Raw genomic sequence first — 18,418 nt, forward strand, 5'->3', positions numbered from 1 at the left:
GAACAGCTTAGGAAAAACACTGATTCTTACATAAAACTCCTATAATCACTGTTTTTACCAGTTTTAACTACTGAGTGCATTTGTTTAGGAGAGGAGTAGACCTCTATGGATAATTCGACTCCTGGAAGGAACCTCCCAAATGTCTGGATCTTAAGTTATCGAAGAAAAACGGCAGGCAAATATTAGCAGGTGCTGGACTAGCGGCCTGTCTGCAATGAGCTGAACAGCATCAAAGAAACACTTCTTACTTCCTTATGAACCTCTGCGTAGTTTGAGATCCTAAAGCAGAGGTCTTCTGCTTGTCCCAGAATCTAGGCTGAAGACTAAAGGGGACAGAGCTTTTGCAATCAGAGCCTCGAGGCTCTGGAATGGCCTGCCCGAGGATATAAGGCTGTCTGAGTCACTGGCTTCATTTAAGTCTCTCCTAAAAATGTACTTCTTTATCTGAGCTGTCTATTTTACTGCTATCTCATTGATTTTACTTCCCATTTATTATCTTGATTTTAGTTTTGTCCTTCCTTATTTCATTGTTTACTTTGGTGACATTTGATGACGTGTTATTTATTTGATTCTTCCTGTGTTTTAAATGTGTTTCGTTTTATTGTACAGCACTGTTACTGTTACTGTTTTGAATGGTGCTATATAAATAAAGTGTGTATATATATATAAATGCATACAAACAATTGTTGCAGACTGAATGGCTTTTGTTTATTTTTTGGCATACATACAGTACAGGCCAAAAGTTTGGACACACCTTCTCATTCAATGCGTTTTCTTTATTTTCATGACTATTTACATTGTAGATTCTCACTGAAGGCATCAAAACTATGAATGAACACATGTGGAGTTATGTACTTAACAAAAAAAGGTGAAATAACTGAAAACATGTTTTATATTCTAGTTTCTTCAAAATAGCCACCCTTTGCTCTGATTACTGCTTTGCACACTCTTGGCATTCTCTCCATGAGCTTCAAGAGGTAGTCACCTGAAATGGTTTTCCAACAGTCTTGAAGGAGTTCCCAGAGGTGTTTAGCACTTGTTGGCCCCTTTGCCTTCACTCTGCGGTCCAGCTCACCCCAAACCATCTCGATTGGGTTCAGGTCCGGTGACTATGGAGGCCAGGTCATCTGCCGCAGCACTCCATCACTCTCCTTCTTGGTCAAATAGCCCTTACACAGCCTGGAGGTGTGTTTGGGGTCATTGTCCTGTTGAAAAATAAATGATCGTCCAACTAAACGCAAACCGGATGGGATGGCATGTCGCTGCAGGATGCTGTGGTAGCCATGCTGGTTCAGTGTGCCTTCAATTTTGAATAAATCCCCAACAGTGTCACCAGCAAAACACCCCCACACCATCACACCTCCTCCTCCATGCTTCACAGTGGGAACCAGGCATGTGGAATCCATCCGTTCACCTTTTCTGCGTCTCACAAAGACACGGCGGTTGGAACCAAAGATCTCAAATTTGGACTCATCAGACCAAAGCACAGATTTCCACTGGTCTAATGTCCATTCCTTGTGTTTCTTGGCCCAAACAAATCTCTTCTGCTTGTTGCCTCTCCTTAGCAGTGGTTTTCTAGCAGCTATTTGACCATGAAGGCCTGATTCACGCAGTCTCCTCTTAACAGTTGTTCTAGAGATGGGTCTGCTGCTAGAACTCTGTGTGGCATTCATCCGGTCTCTGATCTGAGCTGCTGTTAACTTGCAATTTCTGAGGCTGGTGACTCGGATGAACTTATCCTCAGAAGCAGAGGTGACTCTTGGTCTTCCTTTCCTGGGTCGGTCCTCATGTGTGCCAGTTTCGTTGTAGCGCTTGATGGTTTTTGCGACTCCACTTGGGGACACATTTAAAGTTTTTGCAATTTTCCGGACTGACTGACCTTCATTTCTTAAAGTAATGATGGCCACTCGTTTTTCTTTAGTTAGCTGATTGGTTCTTGCCATAATATGAATTTTAACAGTTGTCCAATAGGGCTGTCGGCTGTGTATTAACCTGACTTCTGCACAACACAACTGATGGTCCCAACCCCATTGATAAAGCAAGAAATTCCACTAATTAACCCTGATAAGGCACACCTGTGAAGTGGAAACCATTTCAGGTGACTACCTCTTGAAGCTCATCGAGAGAATGCCAAGAGTGTGCAAAGCAGTAATCAGAGCAAAGGGTGGCTATTTTGAAGAAACTAGAATATAAAACATGTTTTCAGTTATTTCACCTTTTTTTGTTAAGTACATAACTCCACATGTGTTCATTCATAGTTTTGATGCCTTCAGTGAGAATCTACAATGTAAATAGTCATGAAAATAAAGAAAACGCATTGAATGAGAAGGTGTGTCCAAACTTTTGGCCTGTACTGTATATTATCATTTTTAGGTGAATATAGGGAAGTTGTTAGCAAACAGTTGCCTATTTACACATCCAGCAGATATTATGCAACATTATCATTCATTTTGTTGCATATGAGAGTATACCGGGAGCATTTTTTGATGATAGCTTAATTGTTGTTTTCCTGCAAACCCATAATAACTGACGGCAAATGGTGTTTATTTGTCACTGTGTTGTATTTTTGCACAGTGCACCACATAAGGGTGAATGTTAAGGAAAGGTTAAATTCTGCTTTGTGTTTGCTTGCTAAAAAAAAAAAAAAGGAAAATAAAAAAAGAGCTGTGCACCTATGCACGCTACCCATCGCTCATTAAATCTGTAATTAGAATAAAGTGCACTTGAAATCACCCTGAACGACAACAACAACAAGCTCTGCATCTGTAGAGGCTGCTCCTGCTCTCTTTATGTATGTAGGACCAGTTGTTTTTCAATGAGATGACTTTATACTTTATACTGTATATCTAGGGAGCAATTTGAAACAGAGAACGGAGGGAGGATTGGATCACTGTGTTATCTGCTTCATAAGAGTCCGTCCAAGGTCATAAACACAGTCCTTACCTGGATCTTGATGGGCCATGAGAAGTTACTGACGTAGACATAAAAGGTAATATTGGGGTTGCTTCTGAAGGTGAACTTCTCACAGGAGAAACTGTCTCTGTATTCCTTGATGTTAGTTTTGGACACGATTGGCACCTCCTCTCCAGAGATGGTTCCAGCTGTTGGGGGGCAAAGAGGTCACATTTAGCACGCTGCCATTTCAAATAATTCACCTACATACAGAAACGGAGGTGGACCAGCTGCAACATATCATTATGAATCCATTAATGGGTTTATCGAGCCATTTGGAACAGGAAAGCTCTCATAAGCAATCATTATTATTATGTCTTAAGTGCATTACACTTCTTTTGGGTTGACCTAAACAGAGTCAAGCTTTATTTTGTAATTACATGTCGTTATTTTTAAATGGACGTGGGGGAAAAGAACAGCTTGAAAAAAATGACTGCTGGCCATAGGTCATGACTGAGTCATGTTGGCACATCATCATCATTTGAATCCATATCACCACTATCAGCTAATGCATTTAGTAAATCTGAGACCTGGAATTTAACAGTTTATGCCTGTGGGGTGGTCTAAAAAAAAAAAAAACTATTTTGAGCTGCACCCTGTCAAACTAAATCAAAACCTCTATGACTGGACCATGTGGGAATTTAATTTGAAAGGACAGACACAGGAAGAGGTCACGCTCAGCAGCCAGACAGGAGTCGCGTTACAAACCAGTCAGAGCCGACAGATATCTTTCCCTTCTTCTCTAAATATTCAGTCTGATGAATACGGAAAAGTCGATCATGTTAGTGCAGGGCTACCCAGAGCTTTACATCTGTACACATTTTCCAGGCGGTTAAAGATGCGGCATGTGTATGGCCCCTAATTTCCAGGGCTGGTACCTGCGGTTATTCCACAGGCTAGTTAATAAGATGTCGGGCAGGAAATCCGAAGTGTGGGATCATTTTGAGAAGGTGAAGGACGAACCCAAGGTGATATGTAAACTCATCTTCACTGGTCGACTACAAACATGACGTATCATCTGAAACATGGAAGTAGCTACATGCCCATTAGCCACTTAGCACAATCATTACTGCTTTGCCGACAGCATCATTAACAGGCGGCTCGCTCAGTGTGTGACGTGCACTTGTAGATGAAATATAGGCCTATATTAATGAAGCTATATTAGCACAGTGTTTCCTGATGATTGGGTTGATTATTTATTATAAATATTTGTTTGTGTCCATTTATGTTCAGTTTTTATGAGCAGGGTGTAATTTCATTTTACAACAGGCCAAATTTGATTCTTCATTTCTTTCAATAAAATTCAATATGGTCAGAAGTGAAGTGTCTTGTTTATGAAAGATTCTTAATACCCATCATGAAATAAAAACGTACTCATTCCCAACCAAAGCTCTTGAAAATCTAAGTCCATTTTCCATCTATCTAAATGCTTCGAGTCATTTCTTATTCTTCCTCGTGTCAGTGGGTCCTCAACATTGACATTCCAACCCACAGCTCTGAAACAAAAGAAGTGAAAATGACAGCTTGAGTGTGGCTACGTGAGCACGTTTATCTTAATTGAAATCACCCTCCTCCTCCCACCCAAAGGCGCTTCAACGCTCTCGTCGATTGTGAAGAGGCTCCCGTTCCTTCTGAGACACAATATCTTTGCGGGGGGAAAGGGGACCCAACTTCAAATATTAATGATGGTGCTCCGCAAAAGGTTAAGGTGGCGTGAGGGGGGATGGGGGGCGCGCGGGAGGTTAACGTGTTTTAGTGGTTGGAAAATGTCAGTGTTGTGGGGAGGGAAAAAGTGGCAGATGACTTGAGAGGAGGGGAGGGCAGGAGATAAACGGTGGTACTGGACGACTGCAGTGTCCTTGGGTGTCTTTCCTCAGGGGACCTATAATACCCACTCAACAGTGACACAGTACACACTAACAAGAGAGGGGACATTATCGTTTCTGTTATAGCTGTTATATCAACTGACTAAATTATTATTTTAATAAATAAAAATAAATAATGAAAAAGCCAAATTCACTCTATGAGACACTTAATTTCCAAAGCTTCACACATCTCAAGTGTCAGTTAGGTAAATGTGTTAGCAACCAAATGGTACAATATTAACAGCATCATTACATACAATCAGAAGATAAATGGAAATTATTTAACAGGGATCTTTGACTGTAGTTATAAACTTCTCTCAGTGGAGAGTCGGACAGCAGCTCTGAAGCTCTGCTCTTTGGTATAATCACATTTTAGATAATGTAATTAATATTTTCCTCATTATAGATTTATTATTTCACCCATCAGAAGCCCATCTGCGCATCCCTGTGTGTGAAAAAGGCAGAGAACCTGCCTATGTAGGCGCATCTTACTATCTGAATGATGCATGCATTAAACACACCATTCTGACTTAAGTTTTCTGTTGTCAATGATACATTCACTTTCCGCCACCTTTGTATAGCAATACAGCAACAATGTGCCTGACCACACCTCATTTTAAGACCTACATGCCCACAGGTGCACAGATGGGTGCAAGTACATGTGCTGCTGACACAACAAGGGCATTCGCCATGAAAATGACAACTGCATCGCTCTGAAGCCAAAAGTGCTTTGCGCCAGGTGTAAGATAGGGCCCAGTACGTCTTGTTCGCCTGTGTCTATGTTTGACCTGTTGGTATAAATCCCTCTGTGGATAAAAATGGCTTCATATTGATGCCTTAGACAAATTGAGTGCATATCGTATGGTGTGGTAGTGGCAAATTATGCAGCAAGAGGGCGATAATTTACAACGAAAGAACAAGAATTCATAACATCCAAATTTGACCTCAATTTTACAATTCCACCTTTTGAACCAAATCTCTAATAGCATTTGTGACCTAAGGCATTTCTTTGGTGTAGAATAAAACATTTCTTGTACTGCATCATAATTTTGCTCTTTTGCACAAATTCGTGCAGACGATGGAAAAGTGTATTTTCAGTCTAATAGGCGGATTTACAACACAAAAAGAAGAGGAAAAACAAAACTCAATAACCAGTGAGCTGTTTACGGTTCGGAAAATCCATCTACTTAATGTAAAACTAAACTTTCTTAGAAATGGACTGATGGTTCAATGATGAGATTGGAGCCAAATAATCTGTTAAATCAGGTCAAAGTACCTGTTGATCCGACCGACCACGTGATGTTGAGGTTGAAGTTGTTGGAAGCATTAATGGACATGTCCAAGTTCTTGTTCGCCTTCAGATGGAAAACACAGAAAATTATTGTAGTTAAATACAAGATAAACTGAGAATATCACACAAAAGGCACAAGAGCCTCATTATAGTAAAGTACATCATAAAAGCAGAGATGTTATAAAGAGGTTATGAAATTCAAGAAGGATTCGGGGAGCCTTGAACAATTTATGGGCTGTTTTGAAATTCTTGTGCACCTCTCTGGTGGCGCCTTGCGTTGAACATGGCCTTGTGTGTGGCTGGATAGTTACCTGCTCAGGTGAGGCCATAAAGTTGATGGCAGTGTAGTGATTATCATCTTCCTGGATGAGACTGAAGGTGAACTGGTAGTCGATCAGGAGATTGTCTATTTAGAGAATTAGAAATAAAAAAGAATGGTCTCATTTACTTTCCTATTACTAGACAGTACACTGTAAAGAATAACGAGTGGCAACTTGGCAACACTACTAGAGACTACTACAACAGCATAAATATGTAGAGATGTACACTATGTGATGATCAGAAAAAACTTAGGAGGCGATAGACTGACTGATGGAGACAAGAAGTAAAATCAAAACGTCTGTAATCAAATCCAATGACGGCAATCAGTGTGTACAATTTTCTCATCAAGCAGAGAGCGTGTAGGAATATCTGACCCTGAAAGGAAGCTTTAAAAAAATCCCCCTGCAGCGATTAATTAAGTATCAAACAATTCATTAATGGTGGTCAGATATGAATTCAGTAAATACTGATTGTGTGTGAGTAAATACATAATGTAGAGTGGTAAGTACATTTTGATTGTGTCTTTAATCAAATTTGTACCATGAATGGTTATTTTTCTGTTTGCAAATAATGGAGTGGGAGATGATTACATTTCTAGTGGGTACATGTATTTACAATAAATAAAGACGTGTGTAATTTATAAGCCTGATATGTTCGTCTGGATTAAAATGATTTGTTACTGATGCTCAGATCAAACTGTGTGTACATCATCGTGTTGTTAAGGTGTGGGCCTAAACATGTTGATCCTATTTCAAACTTTAAATATTAGCATTCTAGACACTGTTGACCTTTTAATGTTAAAGGGACAGTTCACTCCAGAATAAAAAATACATATTTTTCCTCTTACCTGTAGTGCTATTTATCTATCTCGATTGTTTTGTATGAGTTGCAGATTGTTGGAGATATCGGCCATAGAGATGTTTGCCACCTATGGAATATAATGGAGCTAGATGGCACCCTGTTAATCAAGATAATCCACAGACCTTGTTGCGAGCAGTACCGAACTACACCCGCCACACCATATCATGGCACAGAAGAAAGCATGCTCACGGACTCGTTGACGAGAGGCTCGTGCTCTTGAGATGTAAACATTAATTGCATTTCCTTGGCTGAGCTATAATGTTAGCGAGCTTGGTGGCGCTAGGTGAGCGAGCAGTAGATGAACACTTCTCTCTGTGTGGTGATACGTTTGCCGGGTTGTCTCAAAATGGCGCAGAAGTGGTACTATCTTGATGATGTGCACTGCTCCTTCAACTGGCTCAAACAAAGACTTTTACATGCAACGTATTTTAGAAGTTACAACAATTAAATGAGTGGAAAAAACTAAAATTATTAACACATTTTGGCCAGATTGTTACATGGATGGTCAGTTGTTTCCATCATGTGAATTCCTGGATATTAAATGTTCATCTGCAATTTTCAGTGGCCTCAGTAATATTTGTTTGTGTACTGAAGTAGCAGATTGTATGACTTGCTTAAGCTGTTTTATTTTTTTAATTGCAACTCTTTATTTTAAGTATTTTTAAATGTTCAGACAAAAGTTAAACACCATAGAGAACATTGTATGAGGACACATCAGTTAAGTATTCATGAGTCCATGTCTTAAATGTCATTTTGTTGTCCACAGACATTCACGGTGAAGCTGCGTCCATGTCTTCTGAAATAAAGACAGTCCACTTCTCCAATTTTCTGAAAGATATTGCTCCTCAAGTCTTCAAAGAAAAGTCATATTTTCCATTGTAAAGATCTCCTGGATTATATGAGACTGTGACCACAAACACTGATATACTGAATATTTTTTAAAACAATTTTAATTTTGGCAAAATATAATTAATACAAATGTAGATCTCTTCCCGTTTTTCAAATATTTCAAGTATAATTTAATTGTAGTTTAAGTAATCCCCTCTCACACACTTTAACAAGACACTTTTAGAAGACAGCCTATCCTTTTTTATAGAATTTATTTCGATTATTTTTATTCCTTAAATTATTTGCTTTTATGTGTATTTATAGCCATCATGTTCTCATGTACTGTAACGAACTGTCATGTTTTCCAGATGTCTGTTTGAACTGTAGTACTGATTAAGTGGGGAAAAAAGCATTTAGGAAAAGAGAAATTAATTCTAGAAAATACTGTTTCCCATTATGACAGCCGTCAGAGATTTGTTGGGAGCTGGAAGCAGAAAAAAAATTTGGCGAAGGTGGTTGCCTGATAATTCTCTATGCAGGAAAAAACCCTGCCCAAAAAAAGTTTAGTAGAAAGAAAAAAGTTCCTACATAAAACTGCTCACAACAAGGTCTGTGGATTATCTTGAGTAATTGGGTCATGATTTCTGTAAAGAGACAGGCTGTTGAGTTTTTCAAATGTATCTTTTTGGTGCAATGAGCTCCACAAGCCGAGTTCCATCTAGTTCCATTATACTGGAGAGAAGGCAGAAGTCTCTACGGCTGATATCTCCAACACTCAGCACCTCACACCAAAACAATCTAGACTGATAAACAGCACTACAGGTAAGAGGTAAAATATGTAGGTTTGATTTTGGGGTGAACTGTCCCTTTAAATATCATAATGGATATTTGTGTGTAATTGGTTGTGACATCCACAAAGCGAATCAACTGTGATAAAGGGATTTTTCAGAATCAAAATAAAGCCTGTAATCAGTTTTCTATTTGATTGCATGCGTAGTTACGTATGCATGTGATGGTCAAAGGGTTTTAATTAGACCGTTTGGGAGATAGCAGGAGTGAGAGGTCAAACCAACACACGCTGTGAAGTAGCTGGATACCGTCACAATGAGTGCAGCATGTTAATCCGTGCTCAATGGCCTTTCAGATCTTCAGGGGTGTCATGTTTACAATACTGCGTAACAGAGCTCGAGAGAAAGTCCCAGTGGTGTGCAGAGGTTAAAGCAAGCTCCAGGCTTTTAGTTCCTGTCTTCCCCTCATTGAGCCTGGTGTCAGGCTGTGGCATTTCAAAAAGGGGACAAAAACTTGGCAAAGGCTCTGTTGTCAGTGGCAGAGCATTGAAAGAGAGATGTACCGCAGCACCGTGAAGGACACCACATCATGCAAATAAACACACGGAGCACAAACATGTACAGTATACACAGGAACATGGGGCGCTGGGTGTCAAATCTGTTTAATTCTTTTCCCCCGTAATGCAGCTTTTTGCATCACTCACCTTGATATATTATATTCTTCGTACTTGACGCTCACATCAAACTAACATTTAGTCAGCTTTCTAAATTAATGAATGAGTAGGTGGGTGATTGAGGGAGTGAGGAGACAAGTGGAGCGTTTTTACTCCTCCGTCTCCTTGATTAGCTCAATCACTCACTCCTTCTGATGCACTTGACATTTTCACGACAAGTCATTCTGTCACTGAACAAGCGCCCCTGGTGCCAAAGTGCTAAAATGCTCCATCTGCCCTGAGCAGAAGAGTGGAAGTGGAGAGAGAGAAAGAAAAGCAGAGAAAATAGCCAAGAATAATCAAGGATGTGTGTGTGTGTGTGTGTGTGTGTGTGTGTGTGTGTGTGTGTGTGTGTGCATATGAGCTGTTTCTACAGCAAGTAGCTGTCCAGTGCAGAATTACTCACAGTAACAGGTTCCTCTGAGTGGATTGCCAAGGTAACGGTTTTCTGAGTCACATCTGCAGTGAAGAAAACAGAGAGGAGAGAACAAGATGAAGAAGAGTGCTAACAGATTGAGAGCAAGAATGCCTCCTTATCAGGAGCGGTAGATGCCAAGTGCCAGCGCATTAGCTCCTGCTGTTGGCGCCTCATCAAGTCTCTTACTTCTGACAAAGAAGAAATAATCTGATAGTTTGCAAAAGTTAATTAGTTTTTTTTTTTTTTTTTTTTTATAAACTTTTGTTTATCAAAGCAACACAGTGCCATCACACAACAAACTTTACGCACCACCTGATCACAGAGCATCTAAAAGTAAACGCACTAAGTTTAATCCCTCAAAGTCCTTGGAGCAAACAGCCCAACTTATGTAAATGAATTCCCACTTGATTATTTGAGAAGTGAAAGCCAAATCAAGAAAACCGACCAATCAAGGTGAATCCTTTTTAAGGAATGGATGAGATAAGACCGTGCTCATTTTCAAGTTGCAGAGATACACAGCCAGCGAGTGAGGAAACCCAGGGCAAGTTTAACTTTGTTTATTAACTCAGAGCTTTAGGACTCAAGACTTTATAATCAGAGCTCAGGGAGAACATTTTGACAGCATTCACAGCACTTGACTTGTTTACCTCTGACTGGAAAATGTTCGGCCTATTACTTTTGATTCCCCCCTCAATTCATAGACACAAAAACTCTTTATTGTCCTTTTCCAAGGAAATTTGTTGCCACAGTCTGCACAGACCCTCACCTAACTACAATATAACACCACAGTGCAACTACATAAAAGACATCAGAGACCATAGCATGCCGTTACCAGACCAGACACCTTGTTAAAACTATGTTTTTGGAGATACCCCAGAAAGCTCAGGAATAAATCTATTCTGGAGTGAAGTTTGGTATACAGATCATCTCTTAACCATTTAAAAACTGAAGTGCTATCACTTTTCTTGTGCTGCTTTCAGATCCCTTTGGCAAGTATTTAAACCATTGAACCTTCAGCTAATTGGTGGGATTTCTTTCAAAAACATGCAAAAAAAGGCACTGAGCAACTTGGTGAGAAATGAAGAACTGCCAAAAAAAAAAATAGATTTAGAAAATTGTTTTTCAAAAAACACTAGAAAAAAGAAGAAGAAAAAAGCTAGGAAAAACTATTTTTTAAAAGCATTATTATTACATCTTACATCTTTAAATTATGTTAGAGAATTATTATAATTTTAAAGCACTCTTTCCAGGTCATTTACTTGTTTGTTGCTAACTTTTTTCCTTTCTTTTTACTACTTTTCTTATTTTTAATTTTCTCCTTTTTACTAATTTCTTGCTAATCTTTGAGTCATTTCTTCTTTCATTGAGTATTGCCTTCTTCTCATGTTTTTTTAAGTGTGTTTCTTGGATTTTTAATATACTACAAATTTTACATCAAAAACAACAGAAAACAAGTAAGGTACAAAATAGAACATTCATAGTAAGGCATCACCTTAATAACAACTACTATGACAGGGCAATACGGTGAGTACTTTTCAAATAATCAGAAACGCTACCTATACAAGTATTGACTGTCTAAAGGTAAGAAAGAGGGGGGAAAATGTATATAATTATGTTGCATTCAAGAGGTTAAGACAAGTAGAGTTCTGTAGTTTTTCTAGGGCAACAGTTTTCCCATGTTTTTAAAAGAAATCAAGCCAATTTGCTCAGGATTCAAAGGGTTAAAGGAATACTTCATTCCCCAAATGTCCCCAAATTAGTATATCCATTACTTACCTAGTGTCGTGCTGAATTTAAGAAGAAAAATTGTTTTTCTCGCATGTCTCCGTTGAACGAATAATCCAAAAACAGAGAAAGTCTTTGCTCTTAACTGAGCGTTCCCTGACACAAACTAACTAACTGATCGAGGCAGTGGTAGACCAGTAGCTCACGTGTTATTCACTGAGGTAAAAGTACTGTGTTTGCCAATGGAGTCTGGCTTTCAAGAGAGCATATAACTTTCACTTTCCGTTCAGTTCCCTGTTGGAAAGAGCTGTCTGCTTGGGAAGTACTGAGCATACGACTGGATAAATTAGACTTGGATTATACTGCACGAGTTGTGTGAGAGTTTGTTAACAGCTGTTTTCAGTGTTGCTGTTGTTGGACCCCTTTTATTACAATTAATCAAAAATATCCTCCTTTTTGGATTCTTCGTTCATCAGAGGCATGCAAGAAAACAGTTTTCTTCACAAATTCAATGTAACACAGAGTGAGTAATCAATATACAAACGAACATTTGGGGGTGAAGTATTCCTATCACCAGGGTTAGAAATAGCATGAAAAAATAAACCTAAATCTTACTAAAGCCTGAGAAATATCACGTGAAATAAGTATCAAAATGTAATGTTGCAAAAGAACAAAAATTAAATCTAAACGAGAACATGAAATACTTTAAAATGCAACAAAAAGAATTACTCAGTGGTCAGTGACTTAAGGTCTGTTCTGTGTGGACCAGTGCATCTCAACGGAAACCCTATGCAGCAGCTTGTGATCAAGACGTTGATGTACACAGCTGGAGTGGCAAACATCCGGAGGAAATGAGGTAGACAATTATATGCCATGGCTTTCTTTTACTAAAGATGTGCTTCAGAATGATGTGCCCTTGCATTTTTAATTATGCTGTTCAGTCTGTTCGAGAGTTATACACATTTTAAAAAAAACCTTCTTCTAACTCACTTTAAAAACAGTTTTTCACTGTTGCATGTATTAATTTATACATGAAGCACTCAGTAATAAAGGGCACTAATGGTCTTCATGACGGTAGAAAAATACAGTTTAATTTCCCCTTTAAAGACCCAGCGAAGCAAAATATAAAAAATACGTTTTCCAATTCTCGTGACAACACAGCTATTAAACTGTGACAAATAAGAAGCAAACAAAAAGTAGTTATTTGGAGAAAAATATATATATGAACTCTAATTACCCTGTGCTTAACCCACGGTTTGTGTTTGTTGCAAGTGTGAAATGACTGTAAGCCCAGGGCCAATGAATCTATAACTCCAGCTAATGAGGGTCCAAACCCAGGGCTAAACATGGTGTGAAAATTGGACAATTACCAGGTTCCATTTGCCTCCAATCCATTGTTGTTAGCTGACAAACACTCTAATTTTAAAGCCTCGAACATCGCCACTGTCCTCACAAACAGCAAATACAAACACTAACTGATTCTCGGCAGTGAAAATATGCACAACTTAAAACCACATGCAGTATGAGCTTAATTCTGCTGGGTATGTAACGATGATGAATACATTTCTAAAGTAGCAGCCTTTACTCAGACTTTTTTTTCCTGTGTATTTGTTAAATAGAAGGATGTGAATGGTATTTTTAGGGTCCTGTGAGGTCGAGCAGTTTGCTCAAACCACTACAGTTAAACACTATGCAAGATTTTCACATAGATAACGTGTCATCAGCCAAAACAGTCTGAGTTTTAAATGGAGTGCTGCCGAGCAAAATGATTTAACATCCACAGAGTGCCATCCACTGCTCTGAGGGTGCATGAGTGTGTTTTATCAGGCTCCATGGCTTTCCAAAAACGCCCGTAATGAGGAGAAACATATGGCAGCATTCATTGTATCACAGTGTTCTTTATCTCCTTTTAAAAGCATCTCTCTGCGATCTTTAACAGTCTGTGATTCACTTTGAACTATCATCCCTCTGCTATACCAACACACGAGCACTGGAACTGCACTAATAAAGTCGAAATGACATTAAACATACGAGATATCTTTTATCACGCTGATTTCATTTCACAGTTGTTTTATCTCGCAGACAACCAATTAGAGTTGTGAATGTGAATATCAGAGGCGGTGTCGAGGAGTCAGAGAGGACACACAGCGGAGGAGGGGTGCGACGGAGGAGCAAACCAGCTGAGAGACACGAACACCACTGAGGAGGAGGTGGCTGATAGTGATGCCACGGCGAGTGACTGCCTCTAAATATAACGCAACATCAGTTGTTTTGTAGCATTTTGGATTCACGAGACAGACGGTAACACTAACGATGGCATTAAACTGAAAAAATGTCAGTCAGATGTGGGTGGAGATGTGTTCCAACACCTTAAATATCACCAGGGAGGAATACGGGCAGGAGGAAGAGTGAAAAAAAAGAAAAAAAAAGTTGGAACTTGAGCTCATATTTTAGCTCTGATTTTAAAAGTGACTCATAAATTGTTAATATTGCTGATGCTTATTTATCGTGTAAACTGTCATGTCTCTTGTCCACAACAGCTGTTTTGACACTCAGTGGTACATGAATGCATGCTTTAACAACACTATTAAAGGGTAAATTCCAACCTGGACCCTATGTTCCCATGTTTTTGTATCTAAAGCCCGTTTTCCACTGCACAAAAAACCTGCTAACACTCGCTAACATCTGGCTTTTAATTTAATGGGAAAGGCTACAACTGGCATCCACACTCGGGTCAAACGACTTGGCAGCAGTCACAGAAATTTATCAGCTCCGGCTCTGATTGGCATTGATGGAAACAATACCTGAGTGAACGCGCTGATTTTGGCGAGATGCAATGACGCACCACCACTAAATACCGTCCACTTAAGCCCAAGCAGCACTAACATCGATCCAAATTAGTCAGCACCGAGTTTGAAAGACAGACTGAATAAGGAAGAGATGGAGAGGGCAACTGTAGCTCAGAGGTAGAGCGGATTGTCCACCAAGAAGATCAGCCGTGCCATTACTGGCTCCTCCAGTCCACATGTCTAAACTCCTAATTGTTCCCAATGGCTGTTCCATCTGTGTGTGAGAGTAGCAGGTGGCTCTGTGTGTGGTAGCCTCGGCCACCAGTGTGTCAATGTGTGTGCGAATGGGTGAATGTGACATGCAGTGTTAAGAGTGCTTTGTGTGGTCGGAACACTTAAATGACGTTATACAAGTGCAGACCATTTATCATATAAAAAAGAAGTAACCACCATAAGGTTTTCACAAGCCTCCATGCTGCTTTTTACTGTTTACTGTAATAAAAAAAAAAAAAAAGCCTGTCCGTGAGGTTGAATGTGACAACCCAATAAAGAAAATAAATAAATGAGAATAAATAAATAAAAATGGAAAGGCATACTCATCTGTGTACATGGCCTGTGTCCACTGGCAATAGGAAAGCAGTTTATCGCCTATTTTTAACAGGTTTTCCCGCTTTTAAAGAACCTGCATACACGGGCTAATTTTAGTGGAAAAAGGGTACAAGTGAGTGACAACATTATGGAAAGGGTCCCAACAAGAGGTGGACCTGTTTTAGATCCTTTTTTGCTAAACAAGAAACAGCCCTGAAATAGCTACTGCCAAACTCCCAAGACTCCATTTAAATTAAACTGTAGTTTTATCATCATAAAACAGACTTCATTCAAAGTCAACAGAAACAAATTAAAGCTGACAAAAAACATCTTGGTTTGTCTTTTCACTATTCCAAAATTCACCTACTCTGGTTTGGTTGAAATAAACCCTTGATCTATCCATTTACATGTGAAAATATGTTGGCTCTATTCACGCTAAAATTATGGTTTATCCAAATTGAGTCTGGTGGGTTTGGCGATAGTGATTTTGAGGCTGTCTGGTTAGACAAAAAGGATCTTACTCTCTTTAACAAAAAGGTCTATCTCTGTCGGGATCCTTTCCATAATGTTGTCAAACACTAACAATAACAATATGAGCCTATCATTGGCAACAACGAGAACTTTTAATTGACGTAAATTGGTGGTGCAAAATTGCCCCCAGTGGTTACCCTCTCGCTCAATACTAGACCAATTTAAAAAAAACTGTTGTTCCCATCTGTTACATAGACACAAAAATGTGGGAAAATAGGGTCCACATTGAAAAATACTTAAGTTACCCTTTAACCGACCTGATCAAGAAGGATTGTGACTCCGTATCTAACAGGCAGGTCCTGAAGGACAAGCATGGGTGCTCTAAATGATCTAATGGGGGCAGGACACTGAGCTGAGGAAGAGCCAGCTCCGCCGCTCTCACTGTTAATATTAAATAGGCAAGGACAGGGTAGAGTGCTCTTTTACCACGGTACAAAGGACGGAGGACAAATGCCGCCACAGGCTTTTGAACCTTACCGAACATCACTCCTGGGGCGTTTCAGCTGCCTGGCATTTGCAGAAGGCAAAACACAAGCGCCGCCACATGCTCATCGTGGAGTGTATAATGCAACTCCCCTGCGCTGTATCTTAATTTAATCTACACCTGCATGCATGCGTGCACACATCTGAACTTGAGGCAATCCCCCCTCTACTGTATCTTAATTTGATCTACACTCAACTTGGAATCTTCGTCTGTGCTTGTGCACACACTGGGATTTAACAGGCAAAACACACACACACACACACACACACACACACAAACAGGAAATGTGCTATGAACATTTACAATGTCCTTCACACATACAAAGGCTGGAGCAAGCACACACGTATACAAACTCAGAGCTACTTCCTGTTACCTCGAGCACAAGAAGAATCCTGAATAATGTATGCATCCAAATGAGCGCTATAATAAGAAATATGTCCCTAACCGCTCCTGTTTGACTCATCACTGTAACGCAACGTGGACCTCATCAATTGTTTTTCAAAAACAATTCTATTCTGCGCCGATGCACCCCTCACTTCATTACTGCAGCTATTATTCGGAGGTCCTAATGGCGTCGGTAGTCGCGGTGCATGCATGTGTGAAAGCACGCATGTGTGTACTGTTGTGCACATTGCAGAAAAGACAGAGTACCCTTGTGTAGAGGTCTTTGTTTAAGGGTTACCGCTGGGGATGGTGCGAGTGAGTGGCTGACAGGGGTTGGGGGAGACGTTGATTACATGTAATGAGATACAAGAAATTACATTACAAAAAAGAAAAAAGAGCAAACACCTCAATTGCCAGGCAACACACACACTAATTAGATTACACTTGTTAAAAAAAAGAAAAAAAAAAGAGCAGTCTAACATGTTTGAACGTGAACATGCCTCTTGATGTTGAGATTAAAGACTGGAGCAGTGGTTGTTGATAGTGATAATCTAATCACAGTCTGTAAATGGACTGAATTAACAACATATTCTGACGGTTTATGTTGCTGGCTACATTTTAAGATGATAATCAGTAATGGGCTGCAGGAACCTTTCCCAAAAACTGGCTCCAGAGCAGTACGGGCACATCCTCCCTCTAAATGGCTGATGATGATCGGCCTGCTGGTGCCTGGCCCGTTCTGATATGCCACTCTGATTTCGTAGGGTAAAATCTGAGTCGTTTGTGTTAGCCACCTACTATCCGAGAGTGGCTCCACATTGTGCTGCACTGCGTTCCATCTGGTAGCAGAAATTAATGTGACATTTTGTCATTTGTGCAAAGTGTCATTTATTTACTGTCAAAGTCAACAGAAAAGCGCTGAGGGCTTTGAAGAGGTCTGAATCTCCTCCGGCCTCTCTGTCTCTCCAAGGCTTTGACGTCACCTGCCTGGTATTATCTAAGAGGTAAACTTGGGTGATAAACTTTGAGTCTCTATCGGCGATGTGCTCTCTCTTTGTGTTCTGACATGGTGGTCGTCAGCTCTCAGAATAACCATCAAGTTTCTGTTCTATTGGCTCCTGTGAAAAAAACTGCTCCTGACCCAAACAGTGTAACAGGTATTGATTCTTGTGTACTGAATGACTTCTCTGAGAAAAAACAATATTGGCAGATACTCAGTGTTTAGAACTGCAAAGTCACGATACCTGAACACAGGTTGGATTACTACAGTTTATATTAACCACCATTATGTAAAAGAATTCAGGTAAATATATGAAAATGCTGCAAATAATGTTAATTGCGTTTCTAATCACAATTTTCTTCTGTACACCAGCTAATGCAGACACATGATTTACATACAGTGCTTGGGACCATGTGTAAATTACGAGTATCTCCATGTTTTCCAAATGTGACATGTATGTGTGCACACTGTGATGTCTGTGCACTTCACTAAAATCTGAAAATCAAACAGGCAAGCTAGATTAGGTACGTCACTAATACGAAAACTTTAGGTCACATGCGTAACCCCGATTCTCAGAGTAGCATGAGTGAGATGTCTAACCACACAGCCCTTCTTGCTTGGGTGAAGCGAGAAGAGATGCTTACTTTGAATGCTGCTGCATCATAGCGCAGGCTATTTAATGGCAGGTGGATCCATCTGATGCTGACGTTGCAATCACCAGCCAATCAGGACTGGCGTAATGAGATAGTGAGACATCGAAAAGAATGCTATGAATGAGAACCAATCGCTGTTTAACATGGTAAACGTATCAACGCAGTAACAGACTTCAGCACAATGCAAGCAAAGAAACCTGAAACCTCCCATGCAGAGCATATACAGT

The 18,418-nt window shown here is 39.8% G+C and overlaps 1 protein-coding gene across 1 annotated transcript in view; it reads right to left on the minus strand.

Moving 5' to 3' along the window:
* Window positions 1-18,418, minus strand: part of atrnl1b (attractin-like 1b) — a 114,877-nt gene that overhangs the window by 45,600 nt on the left and 50,859 nt on the right. Inside the window, exons 21-24 of the mRNA XM_033611297.2 lie at window positions 10,026-10,078; window positions 6,420-6,514; window positions 6,094-6,172; window positions 2,944-3,101 (exon numbers count right to left, since the gene is read on the minus strand). Of these exons, the coding sequence (XP_033467188.1) occupies window positions 2,944-3,101; window positions 6,094-6,172; window positions 6,420-6,514; window positions 10,026-10,078 (385 nt within the window). The remainder of the gene's footprint in view (window positions 1-2,943; window positions 3,102-6,093; window positions 6,173-6,419; window positions 6,515-10,025; window positions 10,079-18,418) is intronic.

This window comes from Epinephelus lanceolatus, chromosome 21 (genome assembly GCF_041903045.1).
Source record: "Epinephelus lanceolatus isolate andai-2023 chromosome 21, ASM4190304v1, whole genome shotgun sequence".
NCBI lineage: Eukaryota > Metazoa > Chordata > Actinopteri > Perciformes > Serranidae > Epinephelus > Epinephelus lanceolatus.